This window comes from Excalfactoria chinensis, chromosome Z, assembly GCF_039878825.1.
Source record: "Excalfactoria chinensis isolate bCotChi1 chromosome Z, bCotChi1.hap2, whole genome shotgun sequence".
Classification (NCBI taxonomy): Eukaryota; Metazoa; Chordata; class Aves; order Galliformes; family Phasianidae; genus Excalfactoria; species Excalfactoria chinensis.
The window spans coordinates 39,817,470-39,840,030 of NC_092857.1; the positions used below are offsets into that span (position 1 = coordinate 39,817,470).

The 22,561-nt window shown below is 39.7% G+C and overlaps 2 protein-coding genes across 8 annotated transcripts in view; both read right to left on the reverse strand.

Annotated features, from left to right (window-relative positions):
• The window catches only part of SECISBP2 (SECIS binding protein 2), a 44,007-nt gene extending 28,296 nt beyond the window's left edge, over positions 1 to 15,711 (reverse strand). For 2 of the 7 annotated variants that reach the window (XM_072358814.1, XM_072358813.1), the window contains exons 1-7: positions 15,613 to 15,698; positions 10,433 to 10,562; positions 9,788 to 10,011; positions 8,633 to 8,720; positions 5,775 to 5,917; positions 5,049 to 5,204; positions 1,320 to 1,421 (exon numbers count right to left, since the gene is read on the reverse strand). In XM_072358814.1, the coding sequence (XP_072214915.1) occupies positions 1,320 to 1,421; positions 5,049 to 5,204; positions 5,775 to 5,917; positions 8,633 to 8,720; positions 9,788 to 10,011; positions 10,433 to 10,562; positions 15,613 to 15,648 (879 nt within the window). In that variant the 5' untranslated portion in view covers positions 15,649 to 15,698. Of the gene's footprint in view, positions 1 to 1,319; positions 1,422 to 5,048; positions 5,205 to 5,774; positions 5,918 to 8,632; positions 8,721 to 9,787; positions 10,012 to 10,432; positions 10,563 to 12,775; positions 12,929 to 15,612 lie in introns of all 7 variants that reach the window. The other 5 variants (XM_072358818.1, XM_072358816.1, XM_072358817.1 and 2 more) reach the window with 5 other exon arrangements.
• Positions 15,712 to 16,214: 503 nt separating this feature from the next.
• CKS2 (CDC28 protein kinase regulatory subunit 2) lies at positions 16,215 to 19,084 on the reverse strand. The gene is made up of 3 exons (XM_072360030.1): positions 18,926 to 19,084; positions 17,753 to 17,880; positions 16,215 to 16,512 (listed from the first exon to the last, which is right to left on the reverse strand). Exons 1-3 carry the CDS (start codon positions 18,982 to 18,984, stop codon positions 16,460 to 16,462), a joined length of 240 nt encoding a protein of 79 aa, XP_072216131.1. The 5' UTR covers positions 18,985 to 19,084; the 3' UTR covers positions 16,215 to 16,459.
• Between the last annotated feature and the right edge of the window lie 3,477 nt (positions 19,085 to 22,561).

The window sequence follows — 22,561 nt, forward strand, 5'->3', positions numbered from 1 at the left end:
GCCATGGGCAGCCTGGTCAAGTGGCTGGCGACCCTGCTAATAGCAAGAGGTTGAAACCAGATGAACATTACGGTCCTTTTCAACCCATGTCATTCTATGATTCTATGATACTTGGATAACTGCAAGGCCTTTGATAAGGTCCCACACAACATTCTTATATCTAAATTGTAGACAGGTGGATTTGAAGAATGGAGTATTTGGCGAGTAAGGAATTGCTTGGATGGTCTCAGCCAGAGGGTTGTGGTCAACAGCTCTATGTACAGGCAGAGGCCAGTCACGAGTGGTGCGCACCAGTGGTCTGTCTACTTTTCAACATCTTTATCAGTGACACAGACAGTGGGATTAAGTGCCTCAGTAAGTTTGCTGGTGACACCAAGACGAGTGGCACAGTTGATACAAGAGATGGCAAAAAAACAACCTGCACAAGCTTAAGAAGTGGTCCCTCATGAACCTAACAAGATCTAACAAGGCCAAGAGCAAGATGTTGCACTTGAGTCAGGGCAATCCTAGATATCGGTACAAGCTGGAAGAACTCCTTGAGAGAAGCTCTGCGGAGAAGAACCTAGGAGTCCTGATGGAAGAAAAGTTTGCTGCAAGCCAGCGACGTGCAGTTTCACCCAGGAAGGCTAACTGTATCCCAGGCTGCAGAGGGGTAGCCAGCAGGGAGAAGGAGATGGCTGTCTCCCTCTGCTCTGCCCTTCTGAAGTCCCACCTGAAGTACCACATCCAGGTCTGGGATCCAAGCATAAGAAAGATCTGGAGCTCTTGGAGTAGGTCCAGAGGAGGCTACAAAGTTGCTCAGTGGGCTGGGGCATCTCTACTTTGAAGACAGGCTGAGGAACCTGCATGTGTTCAGACTGGAGAAGAGAAGGCTCTGGGGAGACCTCACTGTGGCCTTCCAGAATTCAATGGAAACTTACAATCAGGACAGAGATCAACTTTTTGCAGGGGTATATAGTAATCAAACACGGGGAACAGTATTAAACTAAGAGAGGAGATTTAGATTAGGTGTTAGGAATAACACAGGGTGGTGAGATGCTGGAGCAAGGTAACCAGTGAAGTTGTGGATGCCTCATCCCTGGAAGTGATCAAGGCTAGGTTGGTGGCATCCTGGGCACCCTGATCTAGTGGGTGGCCACACTGCCCCTGACAGAGGGCTTGGAACTAAATGGTCTTAAAGGTCCCTTAAAACCCAAGCTGTTACATGATTCTATGACAGCAGTTCGCACACCAAAGAGTCTGAACTCTGGTTCAGACTACAAGTAGTCTTTTCTTGCCTACTTTCTTAACATTCAGGTTACATTCATAGCGTTACTTACTTCAGCTTGCTTCCTGCCAGCAGGAGAAAATGATGTTTTCTGAGATCCTAATCTGTTTCTCCGATCAGAAGCAGCTGTCAGATCAGGAAACTCCTCAGCATCCTAAACAAGACACAGGACATTGTATTTAGAAGAACTATTATGTTCATATTACTAAAACTGGTTTATCCAACATTCAAATGACTTTCTTTCTGTTTATCATTCATCACAGTTTGCTTCTATGTACAAAATTCAAAAGCTGAGTGCAGGACCACCAACTAAAATCAATTCTACAGCATTTAAGTCACCCATAAAGTAGTAGCTAATTCAAAGCTGAAAGAACCTAGAAAGAAAGACTTCCAGTGGTAGCTTGTTATTGCTATGAGATGATACAAATAATCAGGGGTAAATGGTTCCTAAAGGAGTGTTTTTCAGATCATTTAACAGCATTGAAAACAACTCTCTTCTTCTTCCAGTACAGACTCCAGCTGTGCAATTCTACCTTGAACGTGTTAGTAGTGAAAACAAAATGACAGGTACAAGGGTAATAAATCTTGAGTAATAGTATGGAAATAAACAGGTAAATCAGTGAAAGGATTGTGTAGGCTTAGTTGCAAGTATATTTTATTAGCAGAGAATATGTTAACCAGATTCTGGATTAACTAAAACAGTGACAGACTGGAGCTCTCTCTGTGCTGGCCACCTGAAGACCAGGAGAGCTTGCTAATTCAATCAAAATGACTCTGATCCACCAGCCTGGTTTTCATCCACTTGATTCTCCTCTCACTTTTTGAGGGGCCTTGTTAGGTTTCTAGTAGTTACAATACTACTGAGCATACCAACATTTCTTCTGAAGCCTGGAAGGTCTGATTTAAACAGCCTGAGCTAGGACACCTAAGAACAGGCATGTTCAGTCTGAGCAGATACTTCTAACTAAACAATTTTTAAAAGAAGCTTGTAAATAGGTCAGAACAAGACTGTAAGAAAGGGAAGGTTTCACAAATGCATTCTTCAGTCTTAGGGATTTCTTCAATCAGAAGTAGCATCTTTGGATTTAAATAGCCTTCTAAAGAGAAAAGAGTTATTTCAGTTCATCCAAATCTCTTCTTGAATTCACATAAATTTCTGTCATTTGCAATACCCTGTAGTAAAGGGAACAGTTAAATTCTAGCAATCAGTGTGGCTTAATACCTCCTTCAATTTGTTCTTAACTTGGCACCTATAGGAACCAGAGGACATCAAACAAAATAATGAGAACAAACAGAAAAATTTCCTTTTTATCTTCCAATTCCCTCTAAGACATCTATTTTACAGACAGAGAAGTCCTACTTTATTCAGTTTTACCTCCCACAGGAACTATTTCATACCTTTGATCATTTGTGGAGCCTTTCCACTCTCTTTTAGTTCAAATATGTGTATACTTTTAAGGGGAGTTGGCACACAAGAAAATAGAATCCAAACTATATTTAGATCAGATCTGTCCTAGATTTGTATATTGTTATAATGTTTTTAAATGTATTTCATATTTTTCTAACAATTCCTAACACTGCATGTTGGACCAGTGCTACAGAGCAAACCTGCTTATCAGTAAGAGCTTCTCATTTCTTCCCTCAGCAAAAATACCTAGTTCAGAGCCAGTCATTGTGTACAGGATTTCTTTTCTGCAAATGCATTACTTTTCACTCATGAGCAGTTTTTCTTTAAATTTGTGACTTCTATAAACCTAGTTAACAATCCAATATTACTGATCCAGTGAGTAGCTGCAAATACAGAACCTCAATTCTTAAATTTTCAGAGTCCATAAAAGTTCTATGACCTTTCATGTTCTTCTGTCACAAGAACATCGCAAGCATTTCACACATTTTTCATATTGATAGGAATTTACAGCAAACCAGGAGGCACTGAAAGCTGTTTCCAACTACCCCACCACACGCTGCATCCAAATCATGGATTTCAGTGTAATGCGTATGCCCTGTCCTATGATTCTATGTTTATTTTTTCCCATTTATGTCTTCAGTGAGACACAACATTTCTACTAGCTTCTACAATTCTTGCCGTTCTTTCTTTTTAGATACTAAATCACTCACAGACCTGGTATCTTGCAGAACAGAACCTGTAGATCTTGATTCTATCCTCAGTTCAATAATGAATTCCCCTTTCAGGACGATGAATTACACAGTGAAAGGAACAGGTAACCACAGTCCAAGTTAAAATGGACACAACAGAAGCAAGCCAGGAAAGGCTTCTTTATGCCGTTCTTTCACAGACTGAACATTATGTACACTAAATCAAATACAAGAATCAACACAAGTTCATACCTTGTACAACAAAACATTGTTAAACTACAGATCACGCAACAATTCTTTAAGGTGGGAGAGCCTACGGCATTTTTGAAACTGATTAACAAAAGCATCAAAACACTAACATGTATATTACAGTTACATGAATGTGAAAAATATTTGAATTGATCATCAGAAATACAAACAGTGATAATCTACATTTCATAAGAATTGTTTCCACGTTTGACATCACAGAATCACAGAATGGCCTGAGTTGGAAGGGATCACAAGAATCATCAAGCTCCAACCCCTCCGCCACAGGCAGGACCACTAACCTCCACATTTAATACTAGACCAGGCTGTTCAGGGCCCCATCCAACCTGGCCTTGAAAACCTCCAGGGACAGGGAATGGGCATCCACAGCCTCTCTGGGCAGCCTGTTCCAACACCTCATCACTGCCATAGTAAAGAGCTTCAAACTCAACAATCAACCTAAATCTTCTGTCCTTCAACTTCAGACCATTTCCCCTTGTCTTGCTATTATCTACCCATTCAAAAGGCTGATTCCCCTCCTGTTCATAGGCTCCCTTTAGGTACTGAAAGGCTACAGTGAGGTCACCCTGCAGCCTTCTTTTCTCCAGGCTGAACAAGCCCAGCTCTCTCAGCCCACCTTCATAGAGGAGGTGCTCCAGCCCTCTGGTGATCTTTATGGCCCTCCTCCGGATCCTCTCCAACAGTCTTTCCTGTATTGTGGACCCTAGACCTGGATGCAGTACTCCAGATGGGGCCTCATGAGGGCAGAGTAGAGGGGGCAATCAGCTCCCTGTCCCTGCTGGCCACACCTCTTCTGATGGAGCTCAGTTTACCATTTGCTTTCTGAGCTGCAACATGCTGGCTTATGTTAAGTTTTTCATCCACCAGGACCCTCAGGTCCTTCTCTGCAGGGCTACTCCTTCCAGTCTATACATATGCCTGGAATTCCTAAGGCCCAAGTCTAAAACCTTGCACTTTGCTGTGTTTAACCTCATCTGATTCACTCGGGCCCACCTTTCAAGTCTCTAGATGTCTCTCTGAATGGCATCCCTTCCTTCCACTGTATTACCAGTACCAAATTCTTTTAAAAACACCCTATGTTATCCAATGTATTTCCTATTCTTTGTGCACTTTGCTTTACACAACGGTTAGTGCAGAATATTTTTCACTTGGGAAATTTGCCCTTTTTTCGAACATGTTAAAACCCAGACTTAACAGTCTCTCCTGCAGAAATTTATACTCATTCAATCCTTGATGAATAATTAAAAGGCACAACTGTTTCCTAACATGAATCTTAACTCAAATGGGCCTGACCCAATTTCTTCTACTAATTACATCTGATACTAAAATCGTAGAAAGGGGATTAACTTCTGGTCTTCCAATAAATACTCCTAACGCTAGGAACAACAAAACCACAACAAAAACCTCACTACTGTACCTCAATCCTTGGTGGTTCCTGCACTGTAGTAGATTCATTATGAGGCTCCTCTACAGTAGTGGGTGACTTGTTTTTCTTTTTCCTTTTCTTCTTTTTCTTCTTCTTTTCTGACACTTCTTCAGGCTCAGTTTCACTACCATCATTTATCGCTTCTGCCTGTTGACAAAAATCATGAGGCACGATCATTAGAAATTGATTTCTTTTATTATCACCTACCAGCATAAATGCAAGTGACCACGCATACACATGCATCTAGTTAGCGTGCATCAATCTAAGCTAGGACATTGAGCAACAAGGAAAATTCAAGATCTCTTCGAAATTCAGAGGTACTGTAAGAACTTTTCATGTGAAAGATGCTGTACAACTGTTGGAACATAATATGAGATTTCACTTGGCAATATCCACCCAGGAAGGACAAGACTTCCATGTTTTGTACCTGATTTAGAAGTTGAAAATTTCAACAAAGTCCTGCCTAAATGATGTGTAGGTAAATCAGCTATTTTGGAAGTTTGTGTTGTGGGAATTGCATTGACTTTTTGATACCTTGTTGTTCTTTTTTTGATCAAAACAGAAGAAAAATCATAATAATGACAAAGTAACTTTATATTACTTATTAAAAGTTACATTAGAAGTAGTAAAGAGTCTAAGAAAAAAGTAGCAGTGTCTCACATCACAAAACATTGAACAGTAACAGAAATTAGTTTCAAGTGCACAGCTCTGCAGTACCTTCGCTTGATTATCCTGCTTCCCTTTGTATCTGGGAAGACATTCAGCTGCTGGCGATGAAGATTTCTTTGGGGGCTGTGAAAGTACCATGGCCCAAGACACACACGACTGAGCACAGCCATCTGTAGACACTTCAGGAAAGACTGATGTGGAAAAACAAGTGATACCCGAATATGTCAGAAAACATTTCTCAAATATTCAGAAGACATAAGATCAACAGAGGATTTTATCAAGGACTTGCAAATACAGAGCAGAGCTATATTTCTTTTCTGATGAAAAACTGAATTAAGTTCCTTGGTTACACATTATATCCTATTCCACCTACATCCCCATGCTATATGCACACATTCAATACATACATTATAATTTGAAATTATACTGTCACACAAGCTACATAACTATGCTTATTCTCCGATCTATTTTTCTTAAAAATTATTAACTTCTATATTGCATTTATGTATTAAATTCATTTATTACTTATCCCACTGTAACTTACATAGCTTTTGAATGCAAGGTCATATCAATATCTTCTACTTTCTAAAAACTTTCCAACTTGTAGATATATAAACACAAGCTAAAAAATCTTCTTATGTGCCTCAATGTACAGCAGTTTCATCCACCACCACTTGGTGGTATCAGCATTCTGGAAGAATTACTCATTCCATTCTGGAAATATTCCTAACACATAATAAATACACAGCTTAAACAAAAAAGCAAAAACAAAAACAAAAAACCCTCCTGTGAGAGATCAAGTAAGTTATTGGTTTTATGTGGCAAGGTTTTGGTTGTAGGGAGGCTGTATGGATGATCTCTGCAAGAAGAAATCAGGGGCTGCCCCCCAGCTAGTTCTAGCTAGGGGAATACATTTAAGAAAGGGTAAAAAAAGCAAAAAAAAAAGCAAAAAAAAAAGCTGTGCAGCAGCTGTGATAGACTGGATGAGAAAAATGTGAGAGAAACAGCCCTGCAGACACCAAGTGAGCTGAAAACATCACTGAATGGTGGTTTCACCTGCCCAACAAGAGCAGGCCTAATAGAAAGATATAACAGGATCCTGAAGGCTGCTCTGAAGGGAGATTCACAGTCCTTGCAGGGGTAGACCAAGAGTCTTTATGAAACTCTGAGAGATCTGAATGAGACACCAAGAGATGGCAGACCCAGTGCTTTAAGAACATTGCAGACAACTTGGGCCACCCTGCTTAGAACCCAAATTATAGGTAAGGATACCACACTCAAGCCATAGTTGGCACCATGAATAATTTTCTCCTCCCTGCCCCCGAGGACCCAGAGCTCGGGAGACACAAGGTAAAATGGCCTTGGAACGTGCAAGCAGGACCAAAATGGTGTGGTCTCCTTGCACCTTGGTGGAGATTGTCAGAGGTTGGGGGATCAGTAAACCCTCCAGTAATTGGTGCATGGCCTGCAGAGGTAGTAGCAGACACCCCTATTTTCATTGCAAAGGGGATGTTAATCTCATCCATGTGGCAAATTAGAAGCCCCCTTTTGGAACCTGATATAATTATTCAGCCACAGATATCAAGCAAAAGGATGTGACAGAGATGTTGACTCAAGACCAAAATACAGCCTGTATCCTACCGTGGAGGGCAGATCTAATCCTCGACATATCTATTAAACATCTGTTTTACTCCTGTTGAGGTTATAATTTCACAGGATAGCCAGCAGGAGCAACACCACTCCAGCATGTTCCAGTGTCCATGAGGAAACATTGTGACGCCCTGTGGTGCACTGCTGAACTTTTGGGAACTGGCAAGCATGAATCAGAACTGCTACTGGTCCTTGAAGAAGTTATGCCTTGAGAAAGAACATCAAGTACTGGTCCAACAGATCCATGGAAAACACTGTCAATAATTGCCTTTATTGCCTTAACATTCTCCATTGAAGTGGGCATTGTACAAGCGCCATGACGTATACTGTACTTTGAGCCACCAAACTGCAGGCGCTGACCCCCTACCTGCTCAGTCATTGGTTCTTGCTGTGAAGGGGTGGAGTGCAGCAGAATCCCAAGGTCACACTCTGAACCAACACATGAGCACATGACTGACTGGAGCAGGGGTGCGGAACTAGAGTCACCCTTTTTGTCTCAGTGATGCTTCTGGGAGCACATTTGCAGACTGCCTGGGTTCCCCTTTCCCCCACCCTTCTCCTGCAGCACAAGAGTACGAATGGGAGAAGGCTTCATTTCACAGCTCAGCCCTTTCTCCAAACTGTTACTGGGAGGGGTGAGTTACTTCCCCTTTGATATCTTTCCTATAAAGGCCTTGTTTGCTCTACAATGGGGTACAAACTGAAGATTCCGCTTGTGGGAAAAATGTTATCAGATAACTTCAGTAACTGGAATAACTATCTATGCAAAATTCTTAAATTTGGAAGAACAAATACATTCTATACTACATAGCAGACCCTAGACTGACAGCTATTAAAAAAAAAAAAAAAAAAAAAAAAAAGAAAAAAAGCTCATCAAATATTTGCTCAGATTTATTGTTGAAAAAATTTAAAAATACTTCGAAAGACTTCCAATAATCAACATGCATTATTTCCTCTCCTATTAAACAGCACATTCAGGAGACATTCACAGAAACATTAGTCCTTTGGCATCAATGAAACCAAAGGGACAGAGGACAGTTGCAGTTTTGATCTACTAACAAAAACTACATGCAAGAATATAATCTCATTTGGAAGAAACAGATGCAACTTTATTTTTCTTACTCTAAAATGAGTTTGCTCTTTGATTTCATGTATATTTGAGAGTTCTGCAGCTCCTGACAATACTTTATTGTTCTAAATTGATGAGATACAAGCAGTTCAAGTATGAGAAAACAATTTATGTTAGCAGTACTTACTTCTACCATCAAATGAAGAGGGAATTAAGCTTGCTACTGTTTCTTTTAAAGTTTTTGACGAGGCTTTGCTTTCCGCAGAAACATCTTCCTGCAAAATTGAGGGTCAGGTATCATAGGAGTATGAATAAAAGCACATGCCTGAAAAAAGCTAAATATATTTAAAAAAAAAAAAAAAGAAAGAAAAAAAAAGAAATAACAAAATCCTCAATTCACGTGCACAAAGGCATAGAGAATTTTGTAGCCCACCTTTTTTTTGTTACTATTTTTAGTGGAAATATCATTTGAACCCTACTGTATTTTAAAGTATAAGCAGATGCCTCTCTGCTTTTGTCCAAGGAAGATGCCTACTTACATTTTACAAAAGCATCCAAACAATGACTCTAAGATTGAACAAGGAAAAGTTTTAACATTCCAACAACACTGAAATCTATCCATTAAATTCAAGTCAGTAATGGAAAAAGGAAACAGTAAGATGCATTTTTGCCACCATATGCATTTTTTCACTTAAAGGCACCAAAAGCTTATGATATTTGTATCCTTCAAAATGATTTACTTCTAACCACTGATTCAGTATATGTGACAAACACCTGGATGTGTCAGTACTGCATTTACTAACAACTGCAGAACTAGGAATACAAAAATCTACAAAAATAATTAAGTTAAGCAATCTTTACATATTGACAATATTTTTCCTCCTTCTAGAATTCAGTTTCTAATTTTTCCTCCTTTGGCACAAAGTAACAACTACATACACATATGTGCTTTTAAATAAGTTAAAACTTTTGTCTAATTGGCTGCACGCTCATTATTTAAAGGTGAGAGAAAAAAAAAGCTGTTAAGAAACCTCAGGGAACATATGTGCTCTGTACATACAAGCCAGAAATTTAGACCATAGCATTATCAAACTAAACTGTAACAGGGCTTGGCTTTCCCATATCTGCTAGCAGCACAGAGAAGGAAGAAATAGTGAGGAAAAAAGAAGAGCAAGGACTGATGTCTCCATCTACAAGAAGAAGCATGAAACCCATAGCTATGAAACTTCCTGCTTGCAAGCTACTTAATCAGGTATTAACACGCTGAATGCAAAAATAGTTTCTTGATATTTGGAAAGAAAAGTATTTTTCATGAGTTCTGCAACATGAAAGCATAGCTAACCTCTGTGTTCAACAAAGGAGACATGTGTGGTTGACTAAGGCACATAATGTTACTTTCCACTGAACATGCTGGTCCATTTTTATGATGCACATTCAATATCTCACTTCTTCCCAAACTCTGCAACTTGTGGAAATCCAAAATAGTAGTTTCAAATGCAGGTACAGGAAAAGACTCTATTTTTGGAGCTCGAGTTGACTTCTTGCTTGAAGTTTTATTGAACCTGTCTGAATAAAGCAAGTAGAGTCTAAAAAATAAAACTTGCTCATTTCTGCATATATCTTACAGCATCACTGACACAGTCACAGCAATAGTCACAAGAATTATTGCTATAAATACCTGGCATGAAAGAAAAAACAACAACAAAAAAATCTAGTGATTACCACCAATGTGTTTAGACAACACCAAATTGACAACCAATGTAAATTCAGGTACTTTCTGAGGGCATTTTTGTTTCAATTTATATGAGCTCATGCAACCACCAAAAGACTTACTGCTACCATCCATTGTCAGAAAGTCACACAGTAAAAAATACTCTGTTTCTATACTATTCCAGATGTACAAACACAATCACAAACTGGAGATTAAAGTGTAGACAACTATTTTATGGATACTCTGTGTATTTCAAAACAAATACCACATTTGTACCTGGCTTCATGGAATCTCCACTGCCTGCCGAAGTCTGTAATGCAGCTCTATTCACAATTCTGACAGAAGAGTTCTTTCCATCTTGCTTTTTCTTGTCTGATTTTTTCTCACCCTCCTTTGTTTTCATCTGCTGCAAGTATTTGTCAGATATTTAGTTAACTTTACTTTAACTTTGTAAAATCTTCAAGCATTCCATGCACAACAGTTAACTAACTACACATCTGGGGTTTGATGATACATCACGAATTCGATAGCACAACAAAAAAATAACCAACAAAACCAGAATAGAGAGTTAGATGTTTGTTAGTGTATTTTATCTACCCTTTTAACTGTGCTACGTGTTGCATATTATATAAACTCAAGAGGGATTACTCCGCACATCTATGCAACTACACATTTAAAATCTGATTAAAATTAATGACAGCATTATCAGCAGTTTATAATCAGCTGGTCTTAAATTGTCCAGTTCTTATTTTATGAAACGGTTTGTTCTAGAAAAGGACTAAAATTCTTAAAACATTCCAAGTTTTTGACTGAGCTACATGTTATGAACAAAACGAGACAAGACTGTTGTAATAACATCCCGAACATTTGCAGCAAACAGAATGTAATTAGAAAAGCTGTATCTGCATCTTCCCATTAAAGCAAACGTTAATCTATATTATACAGAAGTCCTGAAGCCTTGTGATTCTTGCAAGGAACACTCTTTGGCAGGCTTGGGCTCAAGAATCAGAGGGGCAGGCAAGTAACAGGCACCCATGCAAATTATGCTGCATCAAACTAGACGCATGGCTTAACTCTGTTCAGAGGATTTGGAATTAAATTCAAAGTACATCCAGCAGCAATACTATTTTCTGGAGTGGGAGGCCTGGAAAGCTATGTTGTCAAAGCCCCAGGAGATGTGACCAAATTATTTGAAGGCCACTAAGTTCCATTTCTCTCTTAAAAATCCTAAAAGGGAAAATGCAAGTGCCAAAAAGATCATCAAACAGTACCCAGCTCAGCCTGAGATTACTTAGACCACCAAACTGCCTGCCACTAAAAAAATCACTGAAGATTTTTGTTGAATATCGGTTTCACTTTTGACTGAGGGTACTTCTAATGTGAGCCTTTATTCTCTCTCCACTCCAATGCATTCCTGCTCTCATATGGATTGTTTTCTGTAGCAGGCCTTGGAAATGTTTGAACAATAATTGCGGACTAATCACTTACTGGCCATGTAACCGATCACAGCCACCAATTCTCTGTAATTTATACTTGAGGAAGCTGCTATTGTGCTCCAAAAAAAGCACCAAACTCCAACAGTGAATGAAGGAAAGCATGGTTCACAAATGCAATGTGATTTCTTTTCCCCCTCAGGTTTCTACTTTATAAGGAAAAACAATACATTCCTCTCATGTTCCTAAAATGCTGCTTGGAAAACTGCATTAATTGCAGAACGTGATGAATCTGTAGTTTGGCTCATTGATACTATCATCCTCTTCAAGCATCACTCATTATTCCTACACAAAGAGTGATTAGTCACTTCAAAAATGAACAAAGCATTCTGACTACTTTAAAGTAAGAATTTAATTTTTTTTAAAGTGTGCTTGTTCACCTTTGAAAGACTCTTACTTTCTTGTCTGACTGGATATTTTTGTTCAGCAGATTCACTGACTATTCTGGAATCATTAGAGTATGGTGACTCTTTTGAATGATACTGTGAGACAGCTACTGGATTTGTACTTGAAATGACATCAGGTGAGCAAGAGCTGCTGGAGTATTCACGTAATACAGGATCTCGCACAACACTATGTGATGGACACTGAGAAAGCACTGAGAAAGATGAGAAGTCATCCCCAGGCAAATCTTCAGCATATACTCATTGTCTAGATAAACACCCTATTCCTTGGCTGAAGAATTTGTTTAACAAGAAAGCTATGTTCCAAAAGGAAAGTATTTCATGTTATTTCAAACAACTATTTACTCACTGCTATACATTCTTTAAAAAATAATATATTTTGTTTTGGATAAAACATGCAGTTTGTATCAAATACTTAAAAATACAGATGGTACATACTTCAAGTTGTAAACCTAGCCTGCTTGAAAGTTACAGTCTTCACTTTTGTTTAAGGTTGCTAGTTTTCATCACACTTATTTTTGGTAGGCTTTTTCTTGTGAAACAAACCAAAATCACAGTATAGCAACATGCACTTGACTAAAAAAACCACAAACATTAACAGTGAAACCCATCTTAAGATGTCATAACAACAAAGTAGAAGTACAGCATCATATGGGTCTATAAGGCATGTGTGGAATACAATACAAAATTGTCAGACAGCCAATAAATGGACTGCACTTAACCATTACACTGATGAAAGCACAGCATATTTCTGTGACATGTCTGTGGCATGCCTTTCTTTTCTGTACATTGAGATCCAGATTTGGTAAGGGAGACCTGGCAGACACCTCAGCACCACCTCATTCACTTCCTCACAATGGGATGGGGGGAAAGAACTGTAGGGGAAAAAAAGAGTAAAACCTGTGGGTTGACATAAAGATAGATTAATAGTAAAGAAAAATGAGAGAAAAAGAAAGCTCCATCCAAAGTTGTTCAGCACAAAGTAGACAACACCTCAACCTCAGGTTTGTAATGAAAAATTGAAAAATGTTCCCACCAGGACAAGATGCTTTTGCAATTCTGACAGACTGTAGTCAAAACAATTTTACAAAAAAAAGTACTAAATCTGAGTCACAATAACTACTACAGCTCAGCCCCAACAAGGCAAAACATTCATGAGAATACTGCTTCTGTCCCTTAATGCTAAAAAATACTGTGAGATCATACTCATCTCATTGCTAAGCACATATTATGCATAAAAATGGGTTGAAAATACCCTGTAAAATCCCTATAAATAAAATGGCTGACATACTAAGAAAGCCTAGAATGAATAGTTCTCTAAGGCTCTACCTGAACTTTTTAAGGACATAAAAGCAATTTTGCAGCAATTCCAAAATTAATTCAATGTTCAGAGTTCTACTAATCTGAGAAGCAACTGAAGAGCTAAACAATATCAAAAATTTGTTACAGTATTCAATTATTTCCTATCCCAGTATGTGGGCTTTCTTCTCAGCTTCTCTGGGTTTAACAATACAATTATAAATCCACCATGAGTGCCTGTTTTTCAGGCCTTGTTAGAAAAACACTTTAAGAAGCCTCCTACTTTCTTATTAAGACTTACTTTCCTGGGACATGGAGGTTGTGAAAAGGAGATGAAGGAGTAACCTCATACATTATTTATGGTAGGAAAAACACTCTTGGATGATTGCCCTCTTCCTACTACTTGATTCTGTCTGTTTCAGCTTTGTCATAACACAACCATTCTTTCACTCAAGAAGAGAATTCAGCTCTTTTGATAGCAGAATATTGCCAGAGCAATCACCAACAAGCTGTCTTTAACAGTCCACTGGGCCTTTGGAAACAAGAGGTGAGATACCAGACATATGCCCAAAGAATAGAAACGTGCAAATCTAAATCTTGAGTGCAAGGGAGAAGAATGTATTTAGTTAGAATATTATCATATCAGGTCTTTGACTTTCTGAGAGTAATCAATGTCCAGAACTGGAAGGTTAAAATCCCCCAAGAAATAAAATTCAGAAAATATACATACTTTTCCAAAGACAGTTCCTGAACAAATGTGTAGCCTGTAGTTAAGTACCTAGTACAGACACATGCTGCTGAGGGTTCTGACCATGCCACAGTCACTGCTGCATATTTTGCAACAAATGGTTTGACCTCTGCTGACAACCAGATGCCCTGAGAAACAAAATGTTTTTTGGCTACATGCATTTTGAGATTAACATTCTAAGTGTAACTTACCCCTGTGAGCATGACTGTCATAGAGAAGTTTGCTCTCTTCCAGCAGAACATGAAAAACAATGCTCACCAAAAAGAAAGAGAAGCAGAACCAAGGAGCACAGTGCAAAATATGGCTTCTCTGGAAAACCATTTCCCTTAATACCCACATCTAACATGTAATACGTGTAAAAGTTGTTTGCACAGAGAAACAAGACTATGCAGTAAGCACTAGTACACAAACTCTTAGTTTAGGTTAAAGTAATGTGATTTAAAACTCACAGTGTGTGACTAACACTGCTGTAACATGTACTTCTAAAGTCAGATGCTAATAATAAAGGTTTCATGTACGTTTGTATTTTAAATTAGTCTGTGTTGAAAAAAATACTTAATTATAATGCATTCTCATTATTTACACGGTGTAAATCCACTAAGATTATCCATTTGTTCTGAAGTATCACTGATTTAAACTGTACATATATACATTTATATATATATGCAGCAGCACTAAAGTAAAGGTCATTGTACTCACTGCCACTACAGTGTCACACTGCTTTTATTCACTGCAATAAATACAACAGGTCATTAGCCATTTGTGTTTTTCTGGGTTAAATAGCACACTGGATGAAAAACTTTCACTTGCTAAGGCCTATTATAGTAACTAAATAACACAGTAATTTTGAAAATGCTTGAACAGTAGTTTTAGTGTTTAGAGATGCACACTGAGCTCACTGCTCCCTCTGGCTGCCTGCACTGACTCCATGACAAACGTGTAAGGAACTTTGACAGACTAAAGGATAATAGAAGGAGCTGCAAACTCCTCTCCTGAACCTACCAGCAGTTCCAACTACACGCTGAGCGGCTATTTCAACAGTGGGAAATGGAGTATGAATTCTACACGTTTAAGTGTGCAACAAACACATAGGTGTGTAACTGTACAGAACGTGAACAAGGAAACTGGGATCGGTTATTCGGAAACAGGGTTGGTGCTGGTGCCCAGATGGTAACGCAGAGCACCGCAGGCACCAAGCGCGGCTGCAGGCAAGGTTTCCCATGTTCCCTGCGACTACCTCCTGGCAGGGCCAAAACCCTCGGGCAGCAGTGCTTCTCCAGGCCCCGAAAGCGCACCGCCTGAGCCCAGCCCCGCCAGGGACCTCCCTCACGCAGCGTCCAACACAGAGCAGTGGGCGACCTGCCGACCGCGCCTCGTCGGGCCCTCAGTCATCCCTGCTAACGCGCCGGGCGTGCGATCACCTCAAGCGAGCGCGGAGGCCGCGGACCGGGGCCTCCAGTCCACTGCGTTACGCAACAAGTCGGGGACACGCGGGGCTCCCTCTGCCCTTACCTCGCTGCCTCGGCCCGGGCGCCTCCCCGCGAACATGGCGAGAGAACTCCGGCCCGCCAGTCCTCTCGCCTCGCGACGCCGCGGCCGGGCCTACGGCGCACCGTGATGACGTCCATCCAATGGCGCGCGGCGGGGCGGCGGTACAGCATGGTGAACGGCTGTAAGTAGGGGCTGTTACAGCCGTCTGTCACATCTCAGTGAGAAAAATGTTACCTTGCAGGTGAGCGAGCACGGGAACAAGTTCCCCAGAGAGACTGCGGAGTCTCCTTCTGTGGAAATATTCAAGAACCGTCTGGACGCTTTAATGTGTAATGGGATGGAGGTGTAATGTGATGGAGGGATATCCTCCAGAAGCCCCTTCCAAACTCTACGGTTCTGTGATTCACTTAGTTAAAGCTTCTCTGTGTGGTAATTTGCTTTGCCTGGTGAATTAGAACTCTGTAGAGGTTTAGATTTCACAGAACACTAGAAGCAGGGTTTATTTCTTTATGCCTAGTGACAAACAGGTAAGGCAGTGCTTTTGAGCACGCAACATTTTAGCAGAAAAGCTGAATGCAAATGTTATTGCATGCAGGATTAAAAAACAAAAAACAACAAAAGACTCAAAGCACACAGTAGTAAACTTTATTAAAGAGAACTAAGATACATTAAAGTTCCACTTCTCTGTGAAAGAATAGCAGCCAACTAGAAATTGCATTTGACTGAGCTTTGTTGCTGTGAATAATACAGCTCATGCACAGGTACAGTTGTATGTTTTGTACATAAAGTATTCACTGAATACTACCAACATATATACATGCATACACGAAGTTCCAGAAGATTAAAGAAAATATTTAAAGATAGTGCTTCATTTCTGATCATCTTTTGGAAGAGGTCTTCTAAAGAGAAGAATGTGTGGCTCTGTGGGATAAAATTGAACAAAGTGTCAGTCTGTCCTCTAAGCTTTGATGAGAGGTATTTCATCAATTTAATGAGGCCTGAACAATACTACTGAATAAGAAACAGATAAATCAAGCCCACAAGTGTCCTCAAGTGCAGTATTTACAGACCAATTCTAGAGCAGCCTTAGAAGCTGCAAATATGCTTTAAAAATTTATTCCAAAGGTATAAACTCAAAGGAAGAAAGTACAGCAAGTATGGGAATTAACACTCGCTCTCTGCATTATTTGAAGAGCTTAACATATAAGTATACATAGCTTATATATAGTCGGTATAAGAATGTAACAGTATAAGAAACTGCTGATACTTTCCTTGTGAGGTATACACTGTCAAACACTAACAACAGCCACTTCAGTTAGTATACATAGATTCTATTAGTACTGATTAGACTTCACAGCAAACCCCTTCCAAAATCCTATTCAAAAGTATCCATCCAGTTAAGGGAAGCTTTGGAAGGTTAGACTACTTTCTTCATCCAGTTTTTCTGGAAACTTGGAATTTCATGAAGCTGGCTTCAGTTCATCTGTCACCACTGAAAAGCCTGATTAACAAGTACCAGGTATGGATATCTTAGAACATAGTGATTGGAGAAGTTTAAGGTCTTTATCATCTTTTAATTGAAAAGCTGCATTTAGTAGACAACTACTAGACCTCAAACTACGTCATAGATTTTTCACATCATTAAAGAAGGATGTGGTCTATGTGAGCATTTGCTGGGTTTTTCTACTAAATAGGTGTGCCAGGTACATGACATAGAATTATGCTGCTATATGAAGTTTTCCTCAGTCACTGATATTGTAACAGCATACAAGAGCTCACAAAAACAAAAAAACCAAAAACAAAACAAAACAAACAACAAACAACTGGATGCAGAGGTACAAACAAGTTTGAACAAGATGCTTTTTAAGGTCCCTTCTAAACTATTCAACTAGCATTTCCAAGATCCAGAGGTGAAATTAACACAAAAAATCTCCTGTGCCACTTACGTTGCTACATAACTGAAATAGCAAGGAGCTGACAAAAGGAATCAAAAAAACAATCAAAGCATTTAGAAGCAAATTCAACAGCAGGAGCAACTATTTATACATCAGCTGTATGTACCATACAGCTGAGTACCAGCCCCAGGTGGTATTTCAGATAATATTTTTTTTAAATATATGTTAAACTCCGTTTTTCATCAGTCCTATTCATCTGTATTTACCTGGTTCATGGATCATATAATGAACCCATCCAAGACTTTGCTGAACACCAAGGCTTCTCCATTCCTCTTCAGACAGAAGATGAGTTTTTGGCATTCGTTTTAAGAGTTCTCTTGGTAGCATTACGTGCCTGTAGATTAGTAATTAACACATTACATATGCTGATCTGTAGATACCTTGCACAGGTCTCAACTAAAAGATATTAAGCTAGTCTCTTTATGAATACCAGCATTAGCATTCTCTAGAAGGAATCCTAGGGTGCTCATGGATACCAGCAGTTATGGAACATCAATTCCAAAACTCAGATTTAAATGTACATCTTCAGTGCAACTGCACATTGAGAGTGAACATCCTAGAAGAGATTAATTGCCCTGCTTGCTTTAATTATGCTACTTATACTTAAAAACATGTTACTAGCAATCGACTGCCATATAAGCAACTTAAAAAAAAAAAAAGTGACCCCACACATTTCTAATGAAGTCATTCCTATTTGTCTTTTGTAGTGAATATGATATTCTCTATGGAGATTACAGTGCTAGTTTTTAAAGACAAAACACTAATACGGCTTAAGAGTCTAAGAACCTAAGACACCCTCTTTCCACATTTGCAAGCGTTCCATCTTGTTTCTGAGGCCAAATAGCTATTAAGAGTCAGCTGGAAACAGGTACTCAGGCTCCACATAACAAAAACAGGCGTTTGCAGTAGTGCTTTCAAGAAAAGCTAGAAGACTGCAAACACTGCTGTTAAATGAACCGCAGAACCGACTAGTACTATTGCAGACCTTTATAAACCAGCAGGTAGAATGCTCTCTGAAAGACTTCGCAAAGTGCATTTACCAGCATTACGCTTCGACACGGACTTACGAAATGCCCCCGCTAAGGACTCTGAGTTGGTGAGCGGCAGCGAGAGCCTGCTCCACCTGCGCGGCCCGGAACGCACGCTGTGCGCTGCCCAAATCGTCCGGTAAAGAAAACAAATCTGCCGAGAGCAGCGTCCCCCATCTAGGAGAATGCCGAAATGTCAGAGAGGCGCTGCCTTCAGCCCATCTACCTCTCTGGGGGCCACGGGCAGAGCTTAACCGTCGAAGAAGACTCGAGCTCTGGGCGACAGCCTCGGGGCAGCCAGCAGGACTCCCTCCCGCTTCCCTAAGCCCGCGCTCCACAGCTGTTTCGTACCGGTACTCGTATTGCTCGTCACAGTACTTGTCGGAGTAGTAGATATCCTTGTGAGCCATAGCGAAAAGCGGTCGAACTGAAGGCACCGCCGACTCTCCGCGAATCCCCTAATGACTAACTGCCGGGCTCGAGCCCGCTCCATTTGAATCTATCGGCTCTATTTCCTATTGGCCTGGTGGCAATGACGTCCCTCGGAGACGTTTCATGTCCCGCCCTCTCGCCGACCCACCAATCATCGCAAGGCGCAGAGTACAGTGCGGACAGCTGGGAGAGGGGAAAGGCGGTGCCGCGCTATGCCGCGTTGCCAAGCGAGCTGGAACAGCGCAGTGATTGGCCGGTTGCAGTACGTTCTGGAGCGGGTTGGGTAGGGAAGTAGGGGAGGTTGTTCGTTGCTAGAGGCAGGATTGCCGTCAATTAGATCACACTCTACATCAGGCTTCCCAGAGCCCCATACAGCTTGGTCTTGAACACCCCAGCAATGGAGCATCTCTGGACAGCCTGCGCTAGAACCTCATAGCCCTCTCTTGTGAAAAATGTACCCTTGACATCTCAATCTAACCACTTTAGCTGAAAACCATTTCCTCTTGGCCTTTGACTGTACAACTGTGTAAAAAGTTGATCTTTCCCTTGATGCTCTCCCAAATTGACCTCTTTTTCTCTTGATAATCTCCCATTAAATACTGGAAGGTCATAAGGAGGCCTCCCCAGAGCCTTCTCTTCTGTAGGCTAAACAAGACTAGTTCCTTCAGTCTGTCTTTACAGCAGAGGTCCTCCAATCCTCTGATAAACTTCATAGCCTCCTCTGGACCTGCTTCAACAGCTACTCATCTTTCTAGAACTGGGGATCCCAGACTGGACATTTGTACACCAGAATGGGCCTCATGAAGGCACCCTGCTGACCACCGTTTTGATGCAGCCCAGGATGCAGCTGGCTTTCTGGGCTGCAAGAGCACACTGCAGAGGTGCACTCAATCCCATTATGTATGTAATTGATAAAGATGTTAAAGGAGAATGGTCACAATACAGACACCTGGGGAACATCACTTGGTACTTGGTTTTTGACTGTGAAATGCCTCTGCTCCCTGGGCTTACGACGTCACTGTTCCTGTACATGGTACGGCGTGTTTCTTGTATAGGAAAATTATGGATTTCCAGGGAGAACTTACTGCAGCACAGGGAATTCCTGAGGCACCCTTATGTCCTTCACTTTGATGGTTCTGTTTCAGCCTGAGGACGGTGCTCACAGTTCAGGGACAGAGTGCCTGTAACAAACAGCAGGTGCAGGTGCATCCAAGTACCAATTTGCAAGCCTTACACAGAAAATCAACACAGTAAACATTTTCATTGTAAAATACCAGAAGCAAGTTCTCAGAAACTGAAAGGTAGTAAGATACAAGTTATTTTTCAGAGTGTAAACAGTGATTACTGTGTTCTCCCAAATCAGAGTTATTTCCTGGGTACAGTTGACCTTGAAGATTAGACAGGCTTTGCGTTGTCCACAAAGCGGCATTTCTCTTTGAAATATCTTTTCTGCTCTCTCTGTTGTTTCTCAAGAGAAACCTAGATTAATTTTCTGCTTCCATAGTGTTACCAGAAATAATGTTTTGTCTCTGGTCATGTAATGCTTTGGTTTGAAACTGTTCTAATAGCTTTTTGCTATTTGAAATTTGAAGCTATGTGAGCCTGTCAGGCTGAGACAGTGGCTTTAATAGGTTTCAGCAGCAGGGCACCCTTAAAGTGGAAAAAGTCTAAAGCCTTGAATATAAAGTTTAAAACAGTCTGAATAAACATCAAAATGAGTTTGTGTATCTAACAGGTAACATTACTCTAAGCAAGGATTTGGATGGTACATGCTGGTGTTTATTATAATCTAACAGTAATATTTTTCTGAACTGAACTGAACCTGAGAGCACATTTACACAGATCATTTACAGGCAAAATGGAATGAGTACATTTATAGTGGTGCTGTTAATTGTTTAAATTCATTTGTTAACAAAGATACTCAACATAAATATCAAATCCAATGCAATAATTAAGTACAAATCACCTGTAAGACTCCTAAAGATTTGGCTAAATTGAACAAAATGTATGGCTTTTTTTTAGCTTAGTTTCCAGGCAGCACAATGATTATTTTTTCTCATTTAAGGCAGGTCTACCCAGAATAGGAATGGAGTAAATTTAATGATAGAAATGGAAAAATACTTCAACAAAGGGATTCTTCTGCACTGAAGACATTCTCTGTGTAGCTTTTCCCATGTATATTGAGTAGGAGAGAAAATTGACCTGTAAACCTCCTTCGCGTACACTTAGAAGTAAAAGCCTGGAGTTTCTTTAAAGCAACTTCTTCTTTCATTTCAAAGACAATTATACCAAACGATAATTTTAAAGAGGATTAAATGAATTCCTAGGTAGGTAGGTATTCAATTTTGCTTTAGATCCCTCAAATTATTTTGAAAACACTTGTTCCTCAGGACTGAAGAACTGTATTTGTTAATCAACTAGCAGAGATAACATAATGAACATATTTTTTGTTGCAATCTAAGTTTAGGAGATATTCTGTTAGTATTGGAATGCCATTTCAGCTCCTTCTTTTGTTGTTTCTTTTCTCTTGCTAGACTGGATAGATTGGTGAATGAAAAATACCACAACGGTACAATTAACTTGCTCAGTTCCACTATTACCATTTTCCTAACACGGAAAGCTTAACATTAGGGATATCATTTGTAAAAATACTTCATAAAAATATAATAAGCTTATTGCATGGGCTATTGGAAATTTGAACTGTCATAATGAAGGGCCAATGTTCTCCTTACGAATGCATATACAAAATTCAAGAACTAAGTAACTGTAGATAAATATATATATATATATTCTGTGACTTATAGCTGAAGGGGAAGTTGTAAAGTTTCCCATCTGTGGTCTTCAGAACAATTTCTTATTATAATTTTCTGCAGCATTTTCTGTTCAGTTCTATGAGACATCTGAAAAATTGAAGTTTTATGTACTTTTACTACAGTTTGGTTTTTAAACATGTTCTTCCCAGTCACTAATTGTCTTGAATGTGTTCTCCTAGATAGAACAAGATCACAGTCAAGGAATCTTAGGAAGGCAGGAGGATCTAAATGTCATAGAATGCACATTAAAGGATGAGATTTCCTGCTCCCTTACCATAAAAATCTAAAAGCTCTTACTGTCAGGCAGCAGAGTTTCCTTGTTTTGGGGAGCCACTCATTTATATGATAGACCTTCCCCTCCTTTCTCTTTTATGAATGTAAGACTAAAGGCTTATTGATGAGTCAGACCTAAGGCTGTGGAATGTCTGGACTATGTAGAGTTGGGAACAAGTTTAATTAGTGTCAGTTTCCCTTGGTAATGTGCACTCAGTTTTCATTACAGTTAAACAGATGTTAGCTTGCAAAATCTTTAGGAAATAACAGCTCTATTCATAGATTATTATGTTTTGTTTTCTTAAATATGAATTAGCCTGAATTTTTCCATTATGTTTTTTTTTTTCTTTTTTTTCTTTTCTCTCTTTCTCTCTCTCTCTCTCTCTCTCTCTTTTTTTTTTTTTTTTTTTTTTTTTTTTTTTTTTTTCTTATGGTCTTATCTGTATTTATTTTTAGGTTGTCACCATAT